The sequence below is a fragment of the Microtus pennsylvanicus genome, chromosome 14 (genome assembly GCF_037038515.1).
Source record: "Microtus pennsylvanicus isolate mMicPen1 chromosome 14, mMicPen1.hap1, whole genome shotgun sequence".
Lineage (NCBI taxonomy): Eukaryota > Metazoa > Chordata > Mammalia > Rodentia > Cricetidae > Microtus > Microtus pennsylvanicus.
In genome coordinates, this window is record NC_134592.1 from 64,304,879 (window position 1) to 64,326,677 (window position 21,799).

General features: G+C 41.1%; 1 protein-coding gene across 43 annotated transcripts in view; it reads right to left on the bottom strand.

Annotated features, from left to right (window-relative positions):
• Nrcam (neuronal cell adhesion molecule) overlaps window positions 1-21,799 on the bottom strand; it is a 267,755-nt gene that overhangs the window by 29,644 nt on the left and 216,312 nt on the right. For 10 of the 43 annotated variants that reach the window (XM_075947290.1, XM_075947296.1, XM_075947288.1 and 7 more), the window contains 15 exons: window positions 20,931-21,074; window positions 18,636-18,747; window positions 16,962-17,128; window positions 16,717-16,864; window positions 15,154-15,278; window positions 14,747-14,776; window positions 13,928-14,029; window positions 9,886-10,083; window positions 9,718-9,788; window positions 8,343-8,568; window positions 7,751-7,866; window positions 6,090-6,294; window positions 4,179-4,301; window positions 3,469-3,645; window positions 2,053-2,088 (listed from right to left, as the gene is read on the bottom strand). In XM_075947290.1, coding sequence (XP_075803405.1) covers window positions 2,053-2,088; window positions 3,469-3,645; window positions 4,179-4,301; window positions 6,090-6,294; window positions 7,751-7,866; window positions 8,343-8,568; window positions 9,718-9,788; window positions 9,886-10,083; window positions 13,928-14,029; window positions 14,747-14,776; window positions 15,154-15,278; window positions 16,717-16,864; window positions 16,962-17,128; window positions 18,636-18,747; window positions 20,931-21,074 — 1,980 coding nt within the window. Of the gene's footprint in view, window positions 1-2,052; window positions 2,089-3,459; window positions 3,646-4,178; window positions 4,302-6,089; window positions 6,295-7,750; window positions 7,867-8,342; window positions 8,569-9,717; window positions 9,789-9,885; window positions 10,084-13,927; window positions 14,030-14,746; window positions 14,777-15,153; window positions 15,279-16,716; window positions 16,865-16,961; window positions 17,129-18,635; window positions 18,748-20,930; window positions 21,075-21,799 lie in introns of all 43 variants that reach the window. The other 33 variants (XM_075947289.1, XM_075947295.1, XM_075947287.1 and 30 more) reach the window with 6 other exon arrangements.

Below are 21,799 nucleotides of genomic sequence, written 5' to 3' on the forward strand. Positions count from 1 at the left end.
CACAAAAATAATAATAATAAAACTTAGAATTAGATGATCTCAGCACAGAATTCTACCAGAATTTCAAGAAGATCTAATACCAATACCACTCAAATTGTTCCACACAATAGAAACAGAACAAACAATGCCAAATTCTTCTTATGAGACTACAGTTGCCTTGATATCTAAACCACACAAAGATGCAACAAATAAAGAGGATTACAGGCTATTTTCTCTCATAATCATTGATGCAAAAATACTAAATCAGACAAGGGAGTGGATCAGAATAAGCTCCTGAAGATCCTCAATATTCTCTGCTGATTTAATCATACTGAGGAAATAAAAGGAAAACTCTAAGCATGTGCAAATCCCTGGGGTCAGTCTCTATTATCACTTGAGAAGTGATCATTTGGCCACTTTAATTCATCATTGTTAGACTAAAAAAAAATACTTTGGAAGAAAAATTCAAAGTTACAAATTGAATTTAAATATCACTACGGTAAAATATCATTTTATATAGACAGCATTAATATTGCACTATTAAAATACTGAAAATGACATAAGGTTCATCATTTTTCTTATCTAAATATTATTCCTTTTATTATCTGATACCCATTAGATTTCACACTGAGGACTTAATTTGCTTTTGTTTAATTGTTAATTCGACTTTTGGGTTTTTTCTTATATTCCTTGTCCACAGTTGAATTTATTACAACCAAATGAAAAACAAAACTATTAATAAAGATGTATTTAGTTTGAGTTTCTTTTTAAAAAGAATTCATAAATATGACCAGTGGGGAGCTCAGACTTGCTTCACTGTCAGCCCCAAGGAAGCACAAGTTCTTGGCTGGCATTGGCCATGGCCACAGGGACATGCTTGTCACAGAGGAGAGGCAGTCGGGCTTTCCGAGGGAGTCTTGAGTTAAAGCGACATAGCCTAATTTCCCATAAAACTACCCATCGTTTTAGTTGATAATTATCCACGAAGAGAGATGTGCCTATAAAACAGAGTGACTCTAAAATCCACCTTATATACATTTTGTAATTCACCAAGGTTTTGAATATAAGCAGATTTTATAATAAAAATTAAGCATAAGTCTAAACTCACAATAGTGGACACACTTAAGACAAGACCCCCTGGTTCTCTTGTTCTTTTCCTTCACTGCTATGCACACTCGTCCAGTCTATTACAGCCCAAGGCAAGTCCTGGCTGTGGCTACTTCTCTGCTTCACTTGGAAACAGCTCAGGGAGGCAGGAACATAGCTGTCCCTAAAAGCCGACCCTGGTGGACCAATAGCCAGGGATCAAAGATGGCGGTGGGTGCTGTGGTACTGCCACAGGTGGAAGATAACATCACAAGTGATCAAACACCATTCTCCCAGCAAGTCTTGGGATACAGAGAGCTGTCGGAACTAAGGAGGAAGGGATGCCACCCACTGGAGAGCACTGGTTAGAGCTCAGGAAGGGAGACTTGAGCAGTGGAGGAGACAGGGTGGAGGGAGACTTGAGTAGTGGAGGAGACAGGGTGGAGGGAGACAGTTGTGCACACCATGCAGGCCGACTCAGTCACTCGTAGAGACTCAGTCTCGGATCAGCTCTCGACACTGCTAAGTCAAAGCTTGGGAGGACAGCGTGTTGTGATGCTATTGAGGGTGTGTGTGAACACAGTGTTGTCTAGGAGTGCGGCCAGGTCAGATGGCCATAGGAAACCCAGCTGGTCTGTGTCTGTCATCCAGTACTAGAATTCCTGACATGTGGCGTGGTTATGTGGATCTGTGACAAGTTCGCAGTTTTTGTCCCAATTCTAAGCAAAATCATATTAATACAATTTAAGATCAGGATTTGCACCAGGGATAAGTCTTGAGAAAAGAATTTGGGGAGAATTAAACATATGACTTTCTATTATAAAACCATGTAGAAATGAATTTCAAAGCCATGATCAGCTCAGATCCTCTCCTTTGGGTGGTTCTGAGCATATTTCATTTTCTCATTTTTACCCATGCTGCAGTTCCCTACATTTTAACATTGCAAAGTGCACACAGGTAGAAAGTCATGCAGATGAATTATTTTACCTTTGCCTGCACCTACATCAGGTGGAGGAATACCAGCTTAATGAAGGGAAACAGAAACAGGACACTATATAGTTAGATGTAACACATCCAGGAGCATCTACAGCCATATAAAAAGCACTTATTAAAATTCTAAGGCATGCAAGCGGAATGAAGCCTGTTATAAAAGGCACAGGGACAAAAAAAATGCATTGCTGTCCCCACACTTACCCAATATCCGGTATAAACATTACTTACAGTGCATTATTCTAAGACAGCTTAGGACGTTTGACCCATTTTTAGATATGAAATTTTAATTTCATATGCTATATAGAAGCTATAGAGGACACCCAACAAGATGATCTAGTCCTTAAGCAACTTCACAATTTGGAGACATGCAAAACCAGAAAATATTTTATAATACTTAAATACTTTTAGGATTTATTTTATTTTACATGTGTGAATGTTTTGCCTGCATATGTGTGAGCACTTGATGCGTGCCTGGCTCCCAACCCAGGCCAGAAGAGGGCAGCAGAACGGGATTTACTGATGGTTGTGGGCTCTCATGTGAGTGCTGGGAACTGAACCTCTGTAAGACAAAAAGTGCTCTTAACCCCTGGGCTACCTCCTTAGCCTCGCTTTATACTATTCTTGATCCTTTTAATTAAACCAAAACATTATGAATCACTTTTGAAAATATTCGATTTAATGAGAAATTTTTTGCTTTCTCTACAGATGACATACCAGAATCCATTTCTTTGTTAAGCATAAAATAAGTACACTACTTTTTTGTCTTACATTTATTGCTAGAAATTTTTAATCAATATGCACATAAGCAAATTATTTCCAGTGAATCAGAAGTAGAACCAAAATTATGTATACGCATATATGGATGTATAGGTAAAAAAACGTTACATTGAACTTAGCACTAAGTGTGATGAATTATTAATTTTTATTTCTTATTCCTGCTTCAATATGTTTAAAAGACGTATTTATTTCTTTGTATGTGTGTCTATCTGCATGAGCTTATGTGCACTATCTGCACATAAGCCAGGTACCTGTGGAGGCTAGAAGAGAACATCAGATGCGGAACTGGTGTGACAGGCAGTTGTGAGCCGCCCTGTGGGAAGTAGGAACTGAACCCGGGTTCTCTGCAAGAGCAGTTAAGTGCTCTTAACCACTGAGCCATCTCTTCAGCCCCCTGCACCAATATGTTAACATAAATTAAAAGTTTCATACAGGCTTGAAAAGGAAATAACCAAATAGCTGAACCAAATAACTGATTTCCCCCATATGCTGGGATGGGAAATTACAATTAAATATGTTATTAGGTAAGATGGAGAGTCCATGGCACACAAAAAAAGAGAAGGAATAAATTCACAATGCTTTTTAATTCCTTGACATTTATAATTATATAGATTTTATACATACCCATCTTACCTTCATCCACAGTCGTTATTGCTTCCTCTGTAATCTGACTGCCTGATCCCACCGATGTTTGTGCATAGAAATAAAACTTGTACCGAGTGCTGAAATTTAAATTTTTTAAAGTCCAGCGTGTCTTGTTGGCAGGAATTTTTAAATCTACCAGGGGGCCAAGTTCATGTGTGCTGTTAACTGCCAATGAAAAGTGACAAGTACATCCCCTATTAGTTTTCCTAGGAATACTACTGTAAGTCATTGTTTCAGAAAAGAAAATATAACATTTCCAGTTGACACGCCTTTTACACTCCTTTTCATGCTTTGGATAACATACTAATAGCTATTTAAAGTGTAAAATGTAACCTGGAGAATAATAGGAAGAAGTGGAAATTTTTTCCTTTGGCTTACAAACTAGGATTATGATACCAGTTTTAATTCTGTCTTTGCTGGTGGACTTCTATCTTTTTAATAATTCCAGATACTTCTCTTGGCATCTTATGGCCAAGGAACTTCCTCTTCATTTTCGGCTGCCAGATAATGTTCTATCCTAATGACGGACCCTCCCTTCAGCCCTACACTTAGCAGTCTGTATTATCCTAATGAGACCTGAATTTCAACAGCATATATGTTACCTTTCTACACAGGTATACTCTGAACCTCTTTCCGGAACAGTACTCTATACACACTGGGAAAGGAACAACTTGCATTTTACGACAGGCGTGACTTACTTGGCTGGTATTTTAAGGTGTACTCAGTCAGGACGCCATTGGGGTGACTCGGCGGGTCCCATTCCAAAGTGAGAGAGTCCAGGGTGGGATTGACAATTTTCAGAGAGGAGGGAGCACTGGGGACTTTTAATGAGAACGGACAGTCAGCACAATGTTTCACAGACATTCCAAAGTAAACACCCTTGTCTACACAAGTTTGGGTTTTCGGGTTATTGCTGGATCCAGCTGAAAATACTTTGACTCAAATCTGTGTACTTGTGACGTATTTCTTTTCCTCTATCTTTTTTTTAAAGCCACTTCCATTTAAATTCATTAAAATTATCTTCTTAAAATACATAATGACTGACTTTATAGGGACTCAAATAATCTATTTTAAAGCAGATGGCACTCAACTCCATTTGTAAAAGTGAGCCGGTTGCCAAGGGAGACCATCCATGCAGGCCTTTGAGAAGAAGCGGCTGTGTCCATTAAAAACTATTTCCCCCAACAAACCAGGTGTCTCCACATAGTCCCAGCACCCTGCCTGATGGGCTTTGGGCCTAGGCCAGGTTGCCCAAGTGATGAGCTGTGCTTATCCCAAGGACTCAGAGCTTCCCAAGACCTGAAGGTAAAAAAAAAAACCAAGAGCCCCATATGTCGGCTCACGCCCTACCCCAGCATGGGGAAGGATCAAGGGCTTCCGGTCTCTTGGGCAGAAGCTGGCAAATTATCAGAGGAAACAGGCCTAGTCCTCCACTCCCATCTTTAAGAGGCTGGGGATGATGTTGCCTTCCTACCATAGTCCCTAGAAACCCTTTAACGACATCACTATCCCTCCTTCACTCTAGCCGGAAACTGGAGAGTCAATTTGGAGTTTTTTCCATCTCCTGGGATGCTAAATCTTGGCAATGCTCTCTTTTCTCAACTATATCCATTCCCTAATCCTCTCTGCTTCTCCCCTATTCCCGTGCTTTGCCTGGGCCTGCAATCATTCTTGATGGGCTTCTAAGCTTCAGCCTCATTGATTCTTAACCTTAGGAGGTCATAGGTCTCCTCTCTCTAGAAAAATATGTTGACATGCTGCTTGGTGTTGTTTCAGGAGGTTGATGGTATTCCTCAAATGTCTCAGAAGACCCTGAAGGGACTACCACAGTCTGTAGGCTAAGAGCTTCTGGCTCACAGGTTAGATCCATGGCGTCCGAGATTATGCAAGATGTGGGTCCTCTCCCGTTGCCATATCTCTTTTCTCACCCTGGCAATACATCTTGTATTTGATAGGAGCTATACTTTTTAATACCTTTGTGACTTCAGAAAAAACATCCTCCCCCCGCCTTCAGTCTTCAATCCCATTTATCTTTTCTATGCCGCCCTGTGCCATCCAAAGGACCAGCCTTGGTTCTCACTGATGAGAGGTTATAGGGCAAAGAGCCTTCTGCCTCAGCACCTTGAGTGCCAGGACTGCAGGCACCACCAAGCCTGATGCAAGACTTCTACCCATGTAACTCAGGACAGCTTTATAAGAAATCACGAAAGCGTGTGAGCCAACTCCAACTCGCAAAAATATCTTCCTTTTGGGGAATTGTCTTACATCTTCCTTTCAGCACGGACACTTCCAGAGGGAGCTACCAAAGCTTCGAGAAATTACAGAATGTGCCTCAGCTCAGAACGCTGATGACTCAAACACATTAACAATGTTTCACACAGCCTAAATGAAGAGGAAACCTAAGGGAAAGAAGGCAGTATATGGGGACAGCACTCTGAATTCTGCAGCTCTGTCTGACCAGCATTGCATGTGGGTGACATTTTGTCATCTTTTTGTGTGCTGTGACTATTTATTATCATGCATATAGCTATTTTCTCAATGGTGGGCCTTTTGTAGTATAAAACCTTCCACAATATGCTACATGCTCCTTGATCCCAGAGACTCCTTACCTCCCTCTGGAGTATGGAAACCTCTGTCGCTGCTGGCTGGGCCCTCCCCTTTCCCGTTGACCACTCGGACGTTGAGAAAATAGTGACTGTACGGTTGCAGCCCTGGCAGCATGCCGTGAGTCTTGCTGCCCTGGAAGGTGAGGATCTTCTTCTCAATGTGGCGTCTGTTTCTTTTGGACGAGCTCTGCACCTTCCAGTAGTAGATCTGAATTGGCCAGAACCAGCGTCAGGGACTCACAGAAAACCAATATGACACCTCATGTTCACAAAACCGGAGCCCTGGGGCTGGGAAGGCAGCCCAGCAGGTAAAGGTCCCCACCATGTGAAACCTGTCAACTTGAGTTAGATCCCTGGAGCCCACAGAAAGGCGGGAGGACGTAACTAATGCCAGAGTTGCCCTCTGACCTCTGCCCTCTGCCCTCTGCATGTGCAGTTCCCTCCTCACTCATCCCATGGACTTGTGGGGAGCGCACATACATGTGTACACACGTGTGCACAGTTTTCTTTTTAAAAAGTTGAACTGCTGCTTTCTCAGAAAAATATCTTGGTTCATTCTACATGAGTACTCGTAAAACTGGCGGAGACTGGTTCTTAGACACGAAGGACAGACGCCCACAGATAATGAGGAGACTTAAGTCCACATGGTGAAGCTGCACTTTACCTGTGTAAGTTTTACTGTCCAATGTTGTTACTCATGTAGAGTTATACACGTTTAGCACAACATTTAATTTAATCCTCACCCTAGTGAGGCTTTTATTATATCTTTTTGTGGTACTGATGAGCTTATGGGTTACTGATGGATTTTTCCAAAGCCATAATAACCCTACACTATAAGTCTTGGGTTAGTCCATTAACCCACACTACCATCTAATTAAAAGTGCTGATAAATTGCAGGCACGGGTTTTGGGGGGGATGAACGAAGTGTTGCATAATTTTGGTCGAAAGGCAAGAACTTTTGCATATTATATTTTCTCTAAGGCTTCTTGGAATTTAAAGGCATTTTTCAAGATAAATTATATATGCCAAATCTGCTCATTATTAAGAATAAAAGAATACAGTGCAGTATAAAAAATGTCCTCTAGGGGCCAGTGTCAAATCAAAGTAGTGAAATAGTGTATATCAGGTTCTTTAGATGTATGAAAAAAATCTCTAGGATTAGTCTTTCTGTGTTTTTGAAAACTAAGATAATTAATATTCATAAGGATGATTCAGGTATGGACTACAGTCTTAAAATATAATTTGTCCAATAATATAGCCAGCACTAATAAATTTGTCCTCTGACCTCCTAGAATCAGATCAGAGGTCTGAAGACAGATTTATTACTACTGTCTATATAATTGTAAAGCTAAGTGCAATTTGCTAATTCTTTAAAAACCATTCTGCCTTATTTTACATTCAGTTGGTAGAACATTCCAGAAACTGTGGGAAAACTGTGAAAGACAGATAAAACATCATTTTCTCACCCTGGATAAATGAGATTTCTAGTCAACTCTAGCTGGGTTCTTTAGGTATGCCTGGAAACAGCGAGCAAAGTCGCTAGTGAATTCCCAAGTCATGAACAGAAGAACCACATAATTTCAGCCTGAAGTGATGTTCATGACAAGCAGCTCCCACCATGGCCCTGCTACTGAGTAAAAAACACAGTGTTTCCCTTCACCTACCCGGTAGCCTTGTAAGTGTCCTCGGACACTCTTCAGAGGTACTGGGTCCCAGTGTACCTCTGCCAAGGTACTGTTCACCACATTGACACGCACATTCCCAGGAGCCACCATCGGAACTAGGAACAAGACCAGAGAGGGGGGTCGTGGTGCCTAAAGCTGTTATTTCTTATTTCATGCAAAAATGTCACAATATTCAATAACTCTGGCTTGAAACACACTCCACACCACGCTATAGAGGCCCATACTATGGATTGGTGATGGTTAAAAGTAGACATTTTTAAAATTCATTTATCTGACTCCATGAAAGCAACTTTTTTTTAAAATGTTGTGAACATCTAGTCCCCTCACCCAGAGGTTCTGGGTTTGGAATCCAGAGCCTTCCATACATAAGAAAAGAGCTCTACCATGAAGCCATTCCCCTAGCCCTGAATCGCTATCACAGAGAAGGCTGTACAAAGGTGGAGAAATTAACCAAATGATTGCTACTTCTTTTTCCTTGCTAGCCTAGGGGCCTCTGAAATAACCTCAGTCTGCACCCCAGTAGGTCTGTCCCTCTGGCAAGTGTAGAATGGAAAGAACGGGGGACACTTACGATCTTCTCCAGAATGGCCCATGACTACAGCTGGCTCTGGTGCAAACCCCACGTCATTCAGGGCTTGAACTTTGATCAGGTATGGGACAAAGGTTGGCGTGCCGGAGACAATGTATTTGGATACGTTGGCTACTACCACAGAGGTCCACTCATCATCACCATCTTTCTGACGCCAGCTCACTTTGTACTGGAGGCCGGGCCCATTCGATTCAAAACCGTTCAAGGGCTATGGAGAAAACACCAAATAGAATGACTGGACAGTCTTCTACAGGAACGGCAAACCCAATTCCCAGAGCAAAGAAAACAAATGCTAAACCACTAGAATGCAAGCTATTAAATGCCCTCGTCTTCAGGGACCTCTTCTCTGTGTTCCCTTGTGATGAAATCTAAAGTTTGTTGAGAACCAAGGATGTGAAAGGCAATCCCAAAGTAGTAAATAACACATAAAGCCCCCAAGACTGGTTCCATAGGTAAGTATGGGTGAGTCTTATAACATTTTAGTTATCTAGATTTATTTTATATATTCCTATTTGTGTCATTGCACATCATTGTCCACTTGGAGATGAAAACTTATGAACTGTTTTTCTATTAAAAATTTGGGTCTGTCTATTCTATCATATATGCATATATACATGTACATGCTTAGATCTAAGCTAGGTTTTGGTATTATACAAAGAGTTTTGTTCTAATTATTGATTTTTCAGATCCAGAGCACATAGATGAGGTAAATAAGAATAATTATAATAATTTGACTTCTGGGAAGAGTTTGATGTGTGTCTTCCAAATGAACTCTCTGATGATAATAGCTAGCATTTTTGGAGCACACACTTGTGTGAGGCATTTTAATAAGTGCTTCATAAACATCAGTTCCTTCAGTCTTATGTAGCTGTATTAAGTTCTCATCATACAGATGACTGATAGTTGACTACAATTACCAAAGCTGGGATGTTCAACTGTCCATTTTCGCTCCAAAGATAGAACTTTTTAATTACTATACAACACAGCCTCCTAAATAAAGATATATGTTTTTCTACACTGGTTGAAAAGGAATACAAATGCAGATATTATTCTAAAACAACTCATTCTGCTCAGTCTCTAAAAGATAGAAGCAAAGCCAGGCAAAGGTGGTGCACGCTTTTAGTCTCAGCACTTGGGAGGCAGATGCAGGCAGAACTTTGTGAGTTCGAGGCCAGTCTGGCCTACAAGAGCTAGTTCCAGGACAGCTAGGACTGTTACACATAGAAACACTATCCTGAAAAACCAAAATAGATAGATAGATAGATAGATAGATAGATAGATAGATAGATAGATAGATAGATAGATAGATAGATAGATAGATAGAAGACTGAGGCAAAGGAAAGGCTTCGTGGCTCACCTTCCATGTAATTACCAAGTTGTCGGGCTCTGTTCCTAGTCCCTCCACAGCCGTGGGATTTTGATCTGGTTCTAAAAATGAAGACATCACACACAAGTAAGCTTTGGCTCTCTGGAAGGAGTAGGAAACCCTTCTGTTTTATGTTAGGTCCCTGGGTTGCAGCCTTACCGGCGGCCTTCGTCAGGTATTGCTCCGATGCCTCGCTGGGCACACTCCTCCCAATGTTGTTCTCCGCCATGACTCGGAAGGAGTAGTTCACATACGGGGACAGCTTTAGCTGTGCTGTGGTCTGTGTTCCAGAAACTTCAGCCTGGTGGTGCCATACCCCCGCTTCATGCATTGCATCTTCATATTCAATGATGAATTCTGGCCATCACACAACACACACCACAAACCCAAGATGGTGAATTCAGTCAACTTAAAGACAGGTTGCCAGAGATAATTCATGGCAAGCAAGAGTAACCAGACACAGGTGATTTTTTTTTTCAAGAAAAATCCTGTTAGGATATTGTGAGTTCAATAGATAAGGAGGTGCAATTTTTGGCATCTCTAACCTATCATGCAGAACTCAGCTTAGTTAAAACTGTTTAGACCTGATTCATATATTCTAAAGGGAAATTTAAATATATAAATTACTGTAGAAAGGAATAACTACAGAAAACACAATTAAGGAGGTGTTCTTCACTAGGAAGATTGACAACAATCAAATGTTTAACATACTTTGTTTTGTGACACACTCTCAGACCTCCTGAGAAGTGTACGTTGATACACTTCTATACAGGACGATTGAAAGTATCTAAACAATTTTAAGCATACACACCCTTTGAGGAATTGTACTTCCCGCAACTGATTTTGAACAAACTTACTCATGTGGTGTAAAGACACACGCACAAAAGAATCTACATTGCTGCATTATTTGCAGTGGAAGCAAAGGCAACCTTAATGCTAAAAGCTAAATGCTTTCCAGAGGGATATATGTAGCCAAAAATGGTCCATACAGACACTGTGGAAGACTCTGTACCTGTCATAAATGAGGATGTTCTGTATGTGTGTATCTAAGTGTACTATGACACAGGATCCAGCAGGAGAGTGAAGAGCACACATTGAATGCTACACCTGTTTAACAGTGGAAAGACCTGCTGGATAAACTGCACTTGGATGGACATGGATTTCATGTTAGAAGGTGCACACTCATTAAGAGTGGTGTGGCCTGAGGAGCTTACAGACATGAGTGGGAAGGAGACACGTTTTAGGGGGTACAGTCTATTCTGCTAGAATGCTGTGGTGTACCATGTTTGTTTGTTTGTTTGTTTTTTACCTTTGGGAAAGTAAGGTATTTAGGTATATCACACCCTGCATGAAATTGACTTGAGGTACTTGACATTTTCTGCATGATGTTGCTATGCTTTATTGTGATAATGACATGCTTCTGCCACGTATTTTTGAATATATCCCAATGCTGTGGTTCCTTCCACACCTCAAAATACACGCCCTGCCCTGCTAAAGTATTAGCCATCCTGGGGCTACAAGAAGTCTTGGGTAGTTGGGACGCGCCTGTCCAGCAAAGCTACTGAAGTGAAGACCGGTGGGACTGAGACAATGGGCACTTACCTCCTGAGGTAAGTGCCAGCCTAAGCTGAAGGAACAGTGAGAGGTGTCTACAAGCTCCTTACCGTCCCCCTGTGGGCTTGAAACTAACCTGTCTGCAGCCACATGTGACCCAGCAGGAAGCTGCTACTGAGCGGCATCCCTCCTAGCTTTCTTTTCCATCCTTTATGCCTCTTCTTTTTCTTTCTGAGTATAGTCACTCCACTGTATTAAATTTTATTTAGTCCCTTTGAAATTAGCTAATTTTATTTCAAGTGTTCTCTGTACTGGGAATATTTTTCTTTCTAATCTCTCACTATTTGTTCCCTTTATACTGTTCCTTTCCATTTCTCCTCTTTTTCCTTTTAACCCAACTTTATTTTTCTCTGTTCCATTCTTCCTTCCTTGACTACACTCATCTGCCACTTCCACTGTGACCCTAAATTACTCTTAACTTCACCAAGCACTGCACATTTCTTTTGCCATGTTTTTCTTTGCCGTGGGTTTTAATCCTTTCAAGTGTATTTCCTGTACGTTTTGATGCTGTTGCTGAAAGTCTGTTTTCTACCCTCTGAGCGGTAGTGGCTGTTCAAACTCAATCCCCCATGTGAAACTGAAAGAGAGACTTTCACTCGAGGGAAGCACCAGTGGAAACAGAGGCTATTGCCACTCTGCTGGAAGGTGCAACAATATCAACACAGCTATGATTTTGGAATGATCTAGAAGAGCAGTTGGTCTTCCTGAAGCCCACACTTGAAGATAACAATGTATTTCAGGGTCATGACTGACTACGCCTGCTCTCTTGGGCATCTCTTTAGTTTGACAATCAAGCCTTGAAGCCTATCTTACGCTGATTTAATAAATGTCTTTGTATCTGCAGGCCTTGGTCTCTCACCTGATTTTATTCCCTCTGCCAGTGTCATCAAAGTGAGGCCCTGCATTGTTGAATGTGTCATTTTGTAGCAAAGGGCAATGGGGCGAAATTCACCTGTATTGGAAGTTAACGACCTATTGTATATGAGCAGTTCTATCACAAACTGTAGGTCTGTAATAGAGCACCAAGATCTGTTTCCCAGTGTTTAGACTGGTCTCTCAGCACCTCCCAGAAGCAGAGGACTAAATGAATGACTAACAAGATCCATGTCGGAAATAGAAAACACTATCCTGAGTGAGGTAAGCCAGACCCAAAAAGAGGAACATGGGATGTACTCACTCATATTTGGTTTCTAGCCATAAATAAAGGACATTGAGCTTATAATGCATGTTCCTAGAGAAGCTAAATAAGAAGGTGAACCCAAAAACAAACACATAGGCATCCTCATGAATATTAACCTTCATCAGGCGATGAAAGGAGACAGGACAGAAATCTCAAGGTCCAAATCAGGAGCAGAAGGAGACGAAGCACGAGCAAGGAACTCAGGACCGCGAGGGGTGCACCCACACACTGAGACAATGGGGATGTTCTATCGGGAACTCACCAAGGCCAGCTGGCCTGGGTCTGAAAAAGCATGGGATAAATCCGGACTTGCTGAACATAGAGGACAATGAGGAATACTGAGAACTCAAGAACAATCGCAGTGGGTTTTTGATCCTACTGCACGTACTGGCTTTGGGGGAGCCTAGGCAGTTTGGATGCTCACCTTAGGAGACCTGGATAGAGGTGGGCAGTCCTTGGGCTTCCCACAGGTCAGGGAACCCTGATTGCTCTTGGAGCAGATGAGGGAGGGTGACTTGATCGGGGGAGGGGGAGGGAAATGGGAGGCGGTTGCGGGGAGGAGGCAGAAATCCTTAATAAATAAATTAATTTAAAAAAAAAAGAAATCAGCCTGAGAAAGGCAGTGAGCAGCAAAAAAAAAAAAAAAAAAAAAAAAAAAAAAAAAAAAAAAAAAACAAAAAACAAAAACAAACAAACAAACAAAAAAAAAACCCAAGATCCATCTCTCTACTGACTCTGTGCTGGGTAGTTTTATGTCAACTTGACACAAGCCAGAGTCATCAGGAAGGAGGGAGCCTCATTGAGAAAATGCCTCTATGACATCGGGCTTTAGGCAGGCCTATAGGGAATTTTCTTAATTAGTGATTGATGGGGAGGGCTCAGCCCATTGTGGATGATGCCATCCTTGGGTTGGTGATTCTGCATTCAATAAGAAAGCAGGATGAGCAAGCCATGAAAGAGCAAGCCAGCAAGCAGCACCCCTCCATGGCCTCTGTGTCATTTCCTGCCTTCAGGTTCAACGATGAATAGTGATGTGGAAATAGAAGACAAACAAATCATTTTCTCCTAAAGTTGCTTTTGGTCATGGTGTTCCATTGCAGCAGTGGTAATTCTAACTTGGGCAGTGGCAGACACAGAAGCTGATTCTTCACAATCTTAAACACAAATGAGAGTGTGTTTGCTTAACTAATATTTTCAGGAGTTAATTAATTGTGCCAGAAGCTATAGCCAGGAACAACTCCATTGATGAAGAGAATCATACTTTGGTTCTAACAGCAATAATGAAGAGACTGCCAGTAAATGAATGCATTTGGAAGGAATTACAACAGTATATCCTAAACTTGTTCTGGATACGGCTTCAGGAATAGCCATTAGGTTTACCAAGTACAAAGCAAAAACACCACATACTTGTAATGGGGCTATTGTTGTCATCGCCTGGAGTCCATGTCAGCTGAACGCTTTTGTCAAGTTGATTTGTCAACTCTAAATCAAAGGGAGGATTCGGTACATCTGTGGAGCAAACACACGCAAATGGTTCACTGTCTTCTTCAAAGGAAGTTTCCTTCTTTCTTTGTGATGCTACGCACAGAGGGACACCTTAGAGACACATCACTCTTATTGGTCACTGAGCATGCAATGGAAAGAGACACTGCTGAGGTTGCTGAGAACACTACACACCCAAGCCAACCCATCAGGGAGCTCTGTTGGCTTGCTTTTTCAAGACATACAAAATCGTTGTTTGCCAAATCCACTGAGGCAGTGCAAGGGTCCTCAGCATGCTCAGAAAGGAGCACAGGCAGAAATGACATCAAAGCTCTATTTCGGATAACACAAGGGAATCAGAACAGTCAAGGATGAGAGACAAATGCGGGCAAGTGGCATGCGCTGTTCAGAGGGTTTTCAGCATCCGGAGGCTAGGTGGGAAATGAATCTGGAGGTAGCTAAGGACTGTTTTTAGGGTAGGGAGCTCCTGGAATGCACAGACACATTGCATGTCTCGACAGCTGTTGGGACAGAGGTCACTGAGAAATACAATGAGCAAAATAGTCTAACCTTACGATACACTGTAAGGTTTTAAGAAATAATTGACTACGGCAAATGAAGCCCATGATAACTGAGAGCCATTTTCCTTTAAAAAATATAATGATGGGACAGAGAAGAGAAAGCGATGTTCACAGATGTGAAATTATTTAACAGAAGACAGAAAAAGAAGATTCATTAGTTTACCGTAAATGGGGGCTGGAGTTGGAGTAGGAGCTAGAAAGGACATTAATATAAAGGATTTTAATCAAAATTAGTGATGGAAACACAGAAGAAAACAAAGGCAACCCAGTATTTTCTTTTAATTAAACTCTCTATTTAGCTTCATGTGAGGTGTGCACTGACAGAAGGAGGGCGACAATTTAGGAATAACCTCCCCCGATTCTGTATAAGAGGTTACTTCCTTAATTTTCTTAAAAAATGCCGCTTATATGAACATCCCCCATTTTGTCAGAGAGTATATTTATATGGAGATAGCCTCCTGAGTCACCCACCCTTGTATCTCTGAAACAATAGCTAACAATTCTTCAACACCTAGAACTTTCTTCCAGTCTTAATACAGATGACCTGGCTGTGTTTGTTCTTGCTCTTACCGACAACCCTGAGCACAGCGCTGGCAGAGACTCTGTCCAGCGTCGTGTTGGCCGCGCACGTGTAGGTCCCGCCATCATCGTCACTGACATCAGTTACCACCAGATGATCCTTGTCTACGGAGAACCTGTAAACGGAACACACATCCAGCAGTTGGTGTGACACTGAGACACAGCTGACTGACGACAGCCTTCCCAGCAGGCAAGAGTCTCTGAGAACTTGATAAAAGAGAAAGATAAACACTTCCACAATTAGAGTGAACCCCTATTTATCACATTAATAATAAACCTGGAAAACATTTGGGCTAGGATGGATATTAACTCTAACAGGGTTTGTCAGGCTGATGGAGCAGCCCTCTTGGGGTCAGGACAAAAATCATATGGTATACCATAGATATGTACAATTGCTGTATGCTAATTAATTTTTTTAATTAATCAAAGTTACTGCTTGCGTCCTGAAGTGTGATGGGTGGCTCCATGTGTTCTGTTCAATTTCCATCAGAGTGCAGAGTTTTTACAAAGTTACTATTTGTGGCAGAAGCACATGTGTAAAGGCCCAGTGCAGTAACTAAGTGAAAAGCATTGGGGTCTTTCTTGTCACGAGATCAGCAATCTTCACTGAGAGATTCTAGAAGTTGCTTGCATCATGCATGCAGCACTAATGTTTGGTTCCAAAGAGGGTGCATAATCTGTCTTCCTAATAATTCTCAGTCAAATCTCAGCTGATCTAACTGATGGTCATTTCTTCACATTCTCTTCTCTTTACCACCTAGATTTCACATAGAAAATTGACCAGGTGGAAACTTGTACTTTGGGCACATGGAAAGAAAGGCCAGGAAGTTATAGTGGGGTCATTAGCAAGCAACAGGGTACCATGTAGTCACCCCAGGTTTAGGTCAGAGGCAATTAAACCACAGAAACCATCTCCATCAGAACACAGCATGCCTAGCACTGGGTATCACTTGTGTCCACTCTAATGGCTAAAATCATGCATGCAGATGAATTCCCTAGGTAATCAAACTGAAGGCCTCGGTGGAAAAACGCCATGGTATTCCTTCTATCCCAAACTACAGAACTGAATGCACCCCGTTAAATGGTTTACTTGATTTTGATTTTCTTTTCCTTCTGCAGGTGTTATGTTAAAAAAGAAAAAAGTAATTCAATATCCAAATTCAAAACTTATAATCTTTAAAACACTGGCAGAGTCAGGTGCATTCCTGATTCTGGAGCTCGAATATCAGCGTATTTGTGGAGTGTTGAGGAAAACATCTGCTGGGCCTTCACCATTCAAATTATGCAACCATGGTTGTTGTCCAAAATTGGGAGGGCGTTTTCCATCCCAATTTCACAGGAGAGCAACACACAAAGACCCACATTCTCAGGCTCTTCTTTCAAACGCTCAATGCCCTTTCAGTTCTAAGCATTTACGGTAAGAGGAAAATGCTGATCTCATAATTTTGCAGACAGTCGACTTCAAACACTGAAAGCATGGTGTCAGTAGCCTTTTGACACAAGAGCAATCTCCAGAGAGAAGGAAGAGGGAAGAGAGCCTCTTGAAATAAATACCTTTCCTCATTGGGCAGCTCTCCATGGTCCTTCAGCCACACGATGGTGGGGATTAAGGTATGGTCGTGTTTCACTTTGCACTCAAAGGACACTTTGCTCCCCCTCTGCACAACTGCATGTTCGGGTTGCTTGATGATTCTGGTTGGATCTAAAATCCAAAGTTTTGGTTATCAATTTTGGCAAAGAGAAATGGAGAATTTGCTGTGTCATATAACACTTGAAAATGCTCATCAACTCTGTCTTACCTTTGATTTCCAAGTGAACTTCGTTCTTTGCCATCCCTAATTTGTTTCTTGCAACGCATGTATACGTCCCTGTACTGTCCTTTTGGGCCACAGGAATTTCTAATGTTCCATTATCATGTAAAACATAAATGTCCTCATGAAGAGCGCTTCCTTTGGTTCCTTTAAACCTTCATTACAAAAGTTACAAGCGTGAGAATAAAACACACCAGAATGTGGTCTGCAGCAAGTGTCAAGGCCAGCGACATTTGGAAAGACTACAGAGATTAGATTCCGCTTATTTGTAAAGTGGGGATGAAAACACCTGTCGAGGTTTCACTTTTCAAGTTATAAAATCAAAAACGTTGTCCAAAACCTGAAGGGTTTTCCATAAGCACACTTCTGACATGTCAGAAGAAAGGAAAGGAAAACACAGAAAGCAGGAGACTACAAAAATAAGCAGAGTCTGCAGAATTAGAACATCAAAATATAATGAGATGCAACTTTTATGCGATACCTAACTTAATAAAGACTTTACCTTTTTTACCCTTAAAGAGATGATACAATAGGCAAAAGTAATATTATCTTGTTATTATATTTCTCTCCCATTTATAAGACCAAATTTGAAAGACATTTTGATTTCAAGGCTCAGGATTATACTCTGAATGTTTGAATAGCAAGTATTCAGACAATGGAAAGAAAACGTGTGTGTGATGTGGGAGTAGACACAGATGAAAAGGACCAGAGTAAGTCAGTCTGAGTTGTCCCTCTCAGCACCCTCACTACAAGTCTATCTGTCCATGGTACTCTTCTCTGGAGTTAAGGTTAGACCTGGAGTGACTTCTCTTTAATCCTTCACCTGCTGACAATCTCATCCCAGTAGCAGATGATCGATATGTACCTGCTCTATTTGTTATCCACACATTCTCGGCAGCTGCCCATCCTCCTCCTGTCCTGTCCAGCTCTTCGAAAGTAAGCAGCTGAAGGACCAGGACTGGTATGTGAACGTGGATGGACAGAGAGGAGGGAGGAGGACACAGGAGCTCTGCGGGGCTAATGAAGCAGCAAGCTGCAAGTCGTCTCTCAGTCCATGCCACCTCTCTTCCAGCTCCCTGACACTTTTAGATTTATTTTCTTATTTTATGTAAATGAGCATTTTGCTCAGCTATATAAATTTGTAACACATGCATGCCTGGTGCCCCGGGAGGTCAGAAATGGGCATAGAATCCCCTGGCACTGGAGTTACAGAGAGTTGAGAGCCACACAGTTGGTGTTGGGAACCAAACCTAGTTCCTTTACAAGAGCAACAAGTATTCCTAACCACTGAGCCAACTCTCCATCCCCAATCCCATGCTACTTTATTATCAAGAGCATGCTTCCGACCCAGTCCTTCAGCCACCATTCACGAAGTTCCAGGTAATGTCGATGGCATTGTGAAGTATGGCAGCCTTAAATATTAAAAATCATTTCCACACAGTTTTGTAGTTCATAGAGCATTCTGGTAGTATATTTGTTACATATGTGCAAGTATTTATTATATCCACTGAGTGGATAGTTAATAAATATTTGAGAAAGAGTAAATAAATTTAATAACTAGCAATGTGATGGATTATGTGTTGCATTTTTACTGTTTGTTTTTACTAAAACCAGACATAGTTAGAATTATGAATCAAAAAAAAAAATAGAACTACTACTTACCACTCAATGGTAGGCAGAGGAGACCCAAAGAAGGCGCAGTCTAAGAAAGCAGGTCTGTTTGCGATGACCTGGTACAGTATGTTTGCAGATGTGAGAATTCGAGGTGGTTCAGCTAAAACATTTCAGAAAGATAGAGTAAATACTAGACACATCTTAAGTTTGCAGTGTCCTTATCCATTTTGTTTTAAGATCATGAAAGTCTGTGATAAACTACAACCCGCATGCCTTTTCCCATATGTTCTGTATCTGTGGCATCCAGTAGTGACTCAAGACAGAAGAAACACCCCTGCGTCATGTTCAACATGCTATCTAGGTGTTGCTCAATTACTGATTTGCTTATTTGTGTTTCTTATGCTGGTTAATGAAGGATTCATTTAAATGTATCTTATGACACTGGTTATCTTTCAGTGAAAGAATGCATTTATTTAATCATTTTCTCCACAGCAGTCTCTGCCCAGAAATTATGCCATGGCTGAATGAATCATCAGTCTAGTGGGTGGGGATGTTGGGGACACACAAAGAGGGCAGGGAAGAGCAGAGTGGAAAGTGTGGTTTCTGGAAAGGAGAGGGGACTAACACCAAGGAAGCAACAGAATGAAGAGAAAAAACATAGACCGGGAGAAGATAGCTGCTCACACATGCCCGATGTAAGACTAAGACACAAAATATATAAGAAACTCAAAGAGCTCAATAGTCCCAGAAACCAAACTAGTTTTTAAAATGAACAAAGATCCAAATACACATTTTTCAAAAGAGGACACACAAACAGAAATGTGAAAAAAATGGTAACTATACTAATTGACAAGAGAAACACAAACTGATACTTGCTAGGATGCCTGCTTTCAAGGAGACATATAAATGTCCTCTTTCAGCCTTATAAAGAAGGGGAGCTGAGGCTGGAGAGATGACTCAGCAGTTAAGAGCGCTTGCTGTTCTTTCAGAGGACACAAGTTCAGTTCCTAGAACCCGTGGCAAGAGGCTCACACCTGCTGCCCCTTTCTGGCATCTTCAGACTGCCACACAGATGTAGTAGGCACCCACACAGATTCACAGACATAAATATAAATAAAAATTCCTTTAAATATCTTGTATCTGTGATACTGACGAATCTGAAAGACTCTGTGTGAAATGAAACAAGTCAGACTCAAAGTAACACATACTTGTATTGATCTTACTGAAATATGAAACATAAAGATGTTGAATCCATAGAAAGAAAGCATGAGAAGAAACTCAGATGTCAAAGCTGCTTCCTCAGCATCCACCAATACCTCAACTGCTGAGCTTCTGGGAGACTAATGGCCCTTGCTTTATATATGAAAAAAATGCCAAATATTGGCTGGCTTTCTTATGTTAGCTTTGTTTGGAAAGGAACACAGTATCTGAAAAAATTCAAGTATAGTTTCTGCTACCACAAGAATAATTCATCCATAAAATTTAAAAATGTAGCTTTTGGTAATTTTACTCAATATGAGAGATGTAGTGTTCACATAAGCCAACCATTCCGGAATATGCCTGAGTACATCATAGTTCCTTACAGTTCTTTGAGCATGTTTTTACACATGAAACAATGAATATTTGTGACTTGGATAAGCACTATAATTAACCATTTAGTTTTTCATGGAGGAATTGTGGCATTTTTGAACTCGTCCATTTCTGTGGTGCTAAATGAGAATGGCTCCATAGACTTGTATGTTTGAATGCTTGGTTTGCAGTTGGTGGAACTGTTTGGGAAGGACTAGAAGGTGTGGTCTTGTTCAAGGAGGTGCTCACTGGGGGTAGTTTTTGAGGTTTCAAAAGCCCACACCATTCCAGTTAACTCTCTCTCTCTTGTAGTTGTTATCTCAAAATGTAAGCTCTCAGTTACCATCCCTATTTGCCTGCTGCCATGATCCCCACCATGAGGACCATGGAGTTTACTATCCTCTGGAACTATGAGCCTTAAATAAATGCTATCCTTTATAAGTTGCCTTAGTCAAGGTGCTTTGTCACAGCAATATAAGAGTAACTAAAAAGTGTGTAAGGATGGAAGAGTGGGCATACTCATGCAAACCAGTGAACAGCGTATTCCTGCAGCAAAGAATCTGCCATATAAAACCTGTATGAAGGAACTGCAAGATCAGACCAAAATGGCCCTTGAGGCAAGATTTGTATCTCATCTACCCTAGTATATTCTTTGTAGCTTGAAACACTATGCACTTCAGGTAGCAAAGGCATAATGCATTTTCTATGAACAAGTAGAAAAGAACAGCAGTCATTAACTTAACTTTCCATGTCTTTAATATAAGGAGAACTTACCAAGCACATTTACGAATGCATTCGCTAGTAAATATCCGTATTCATTAGAGGCATTGCACTGATAAACCGCACTCAATCTTTCTTGAACATTTGAAAAAATAATGGTATCACCATCTATTTTTCTGCTGGGATCTTCAGGAGCAACTGTTTGGATGTAAAAAAGAAAATGTATGTTTCTTGCTGCTTAAAAGATATATAGCAAATGTATAAATTTTGAGATCTATGTTTTGTAAAGAGAAAATACATGCTGGTCTACATAAGTACAAAGGATCCAAGTAGAGTTTAGTTAACACACACATGCAGGCAAATATGCACAATGTCCATTTAGCCTTGAGTGGATGGATTGATCTTCAACAGTGAAGACTGCTTTGAGAGATGCAGAAAAGCAAGCCCAAGTTGGGCAAGTTGAGCAAATTCTGGGGGAAAAAAATGCTATCATGTTTATTTTTTTTTTTTACAAAAAAGCCAGCTATTTAAAAGGATGGAAGTTAATTATCAACAAATGGAGAAATGGGCTGGCTTGTTCAAACCTGCCACCTTTGAGGACCTATTATGGAAGCCAATAGATGAATAAACAAAGGCATGCCTAGAGAACACGCTCGTCACGAACATGAGGATATCCACTTTCCTGTTGTGCCCACATCTGGGGCTGAAGGAGAAATCAGTTGTATAAAATTTCTCCTAAAGACCTTTTTCAGCTAAATCCCTCAAGTACTTAAAACGTGTTAAGACGGGAATTGATCGATGCTGAAGCTGAATGAAACTGGCTGGGTAAGGCAGGATGTGAGAATTTAGTCCAAAGCAAGGCAAACCATGGACAAGTGCTGTGCTGTGATACAGGAATTTCCCTTCTAAATGCTAACCCCTAG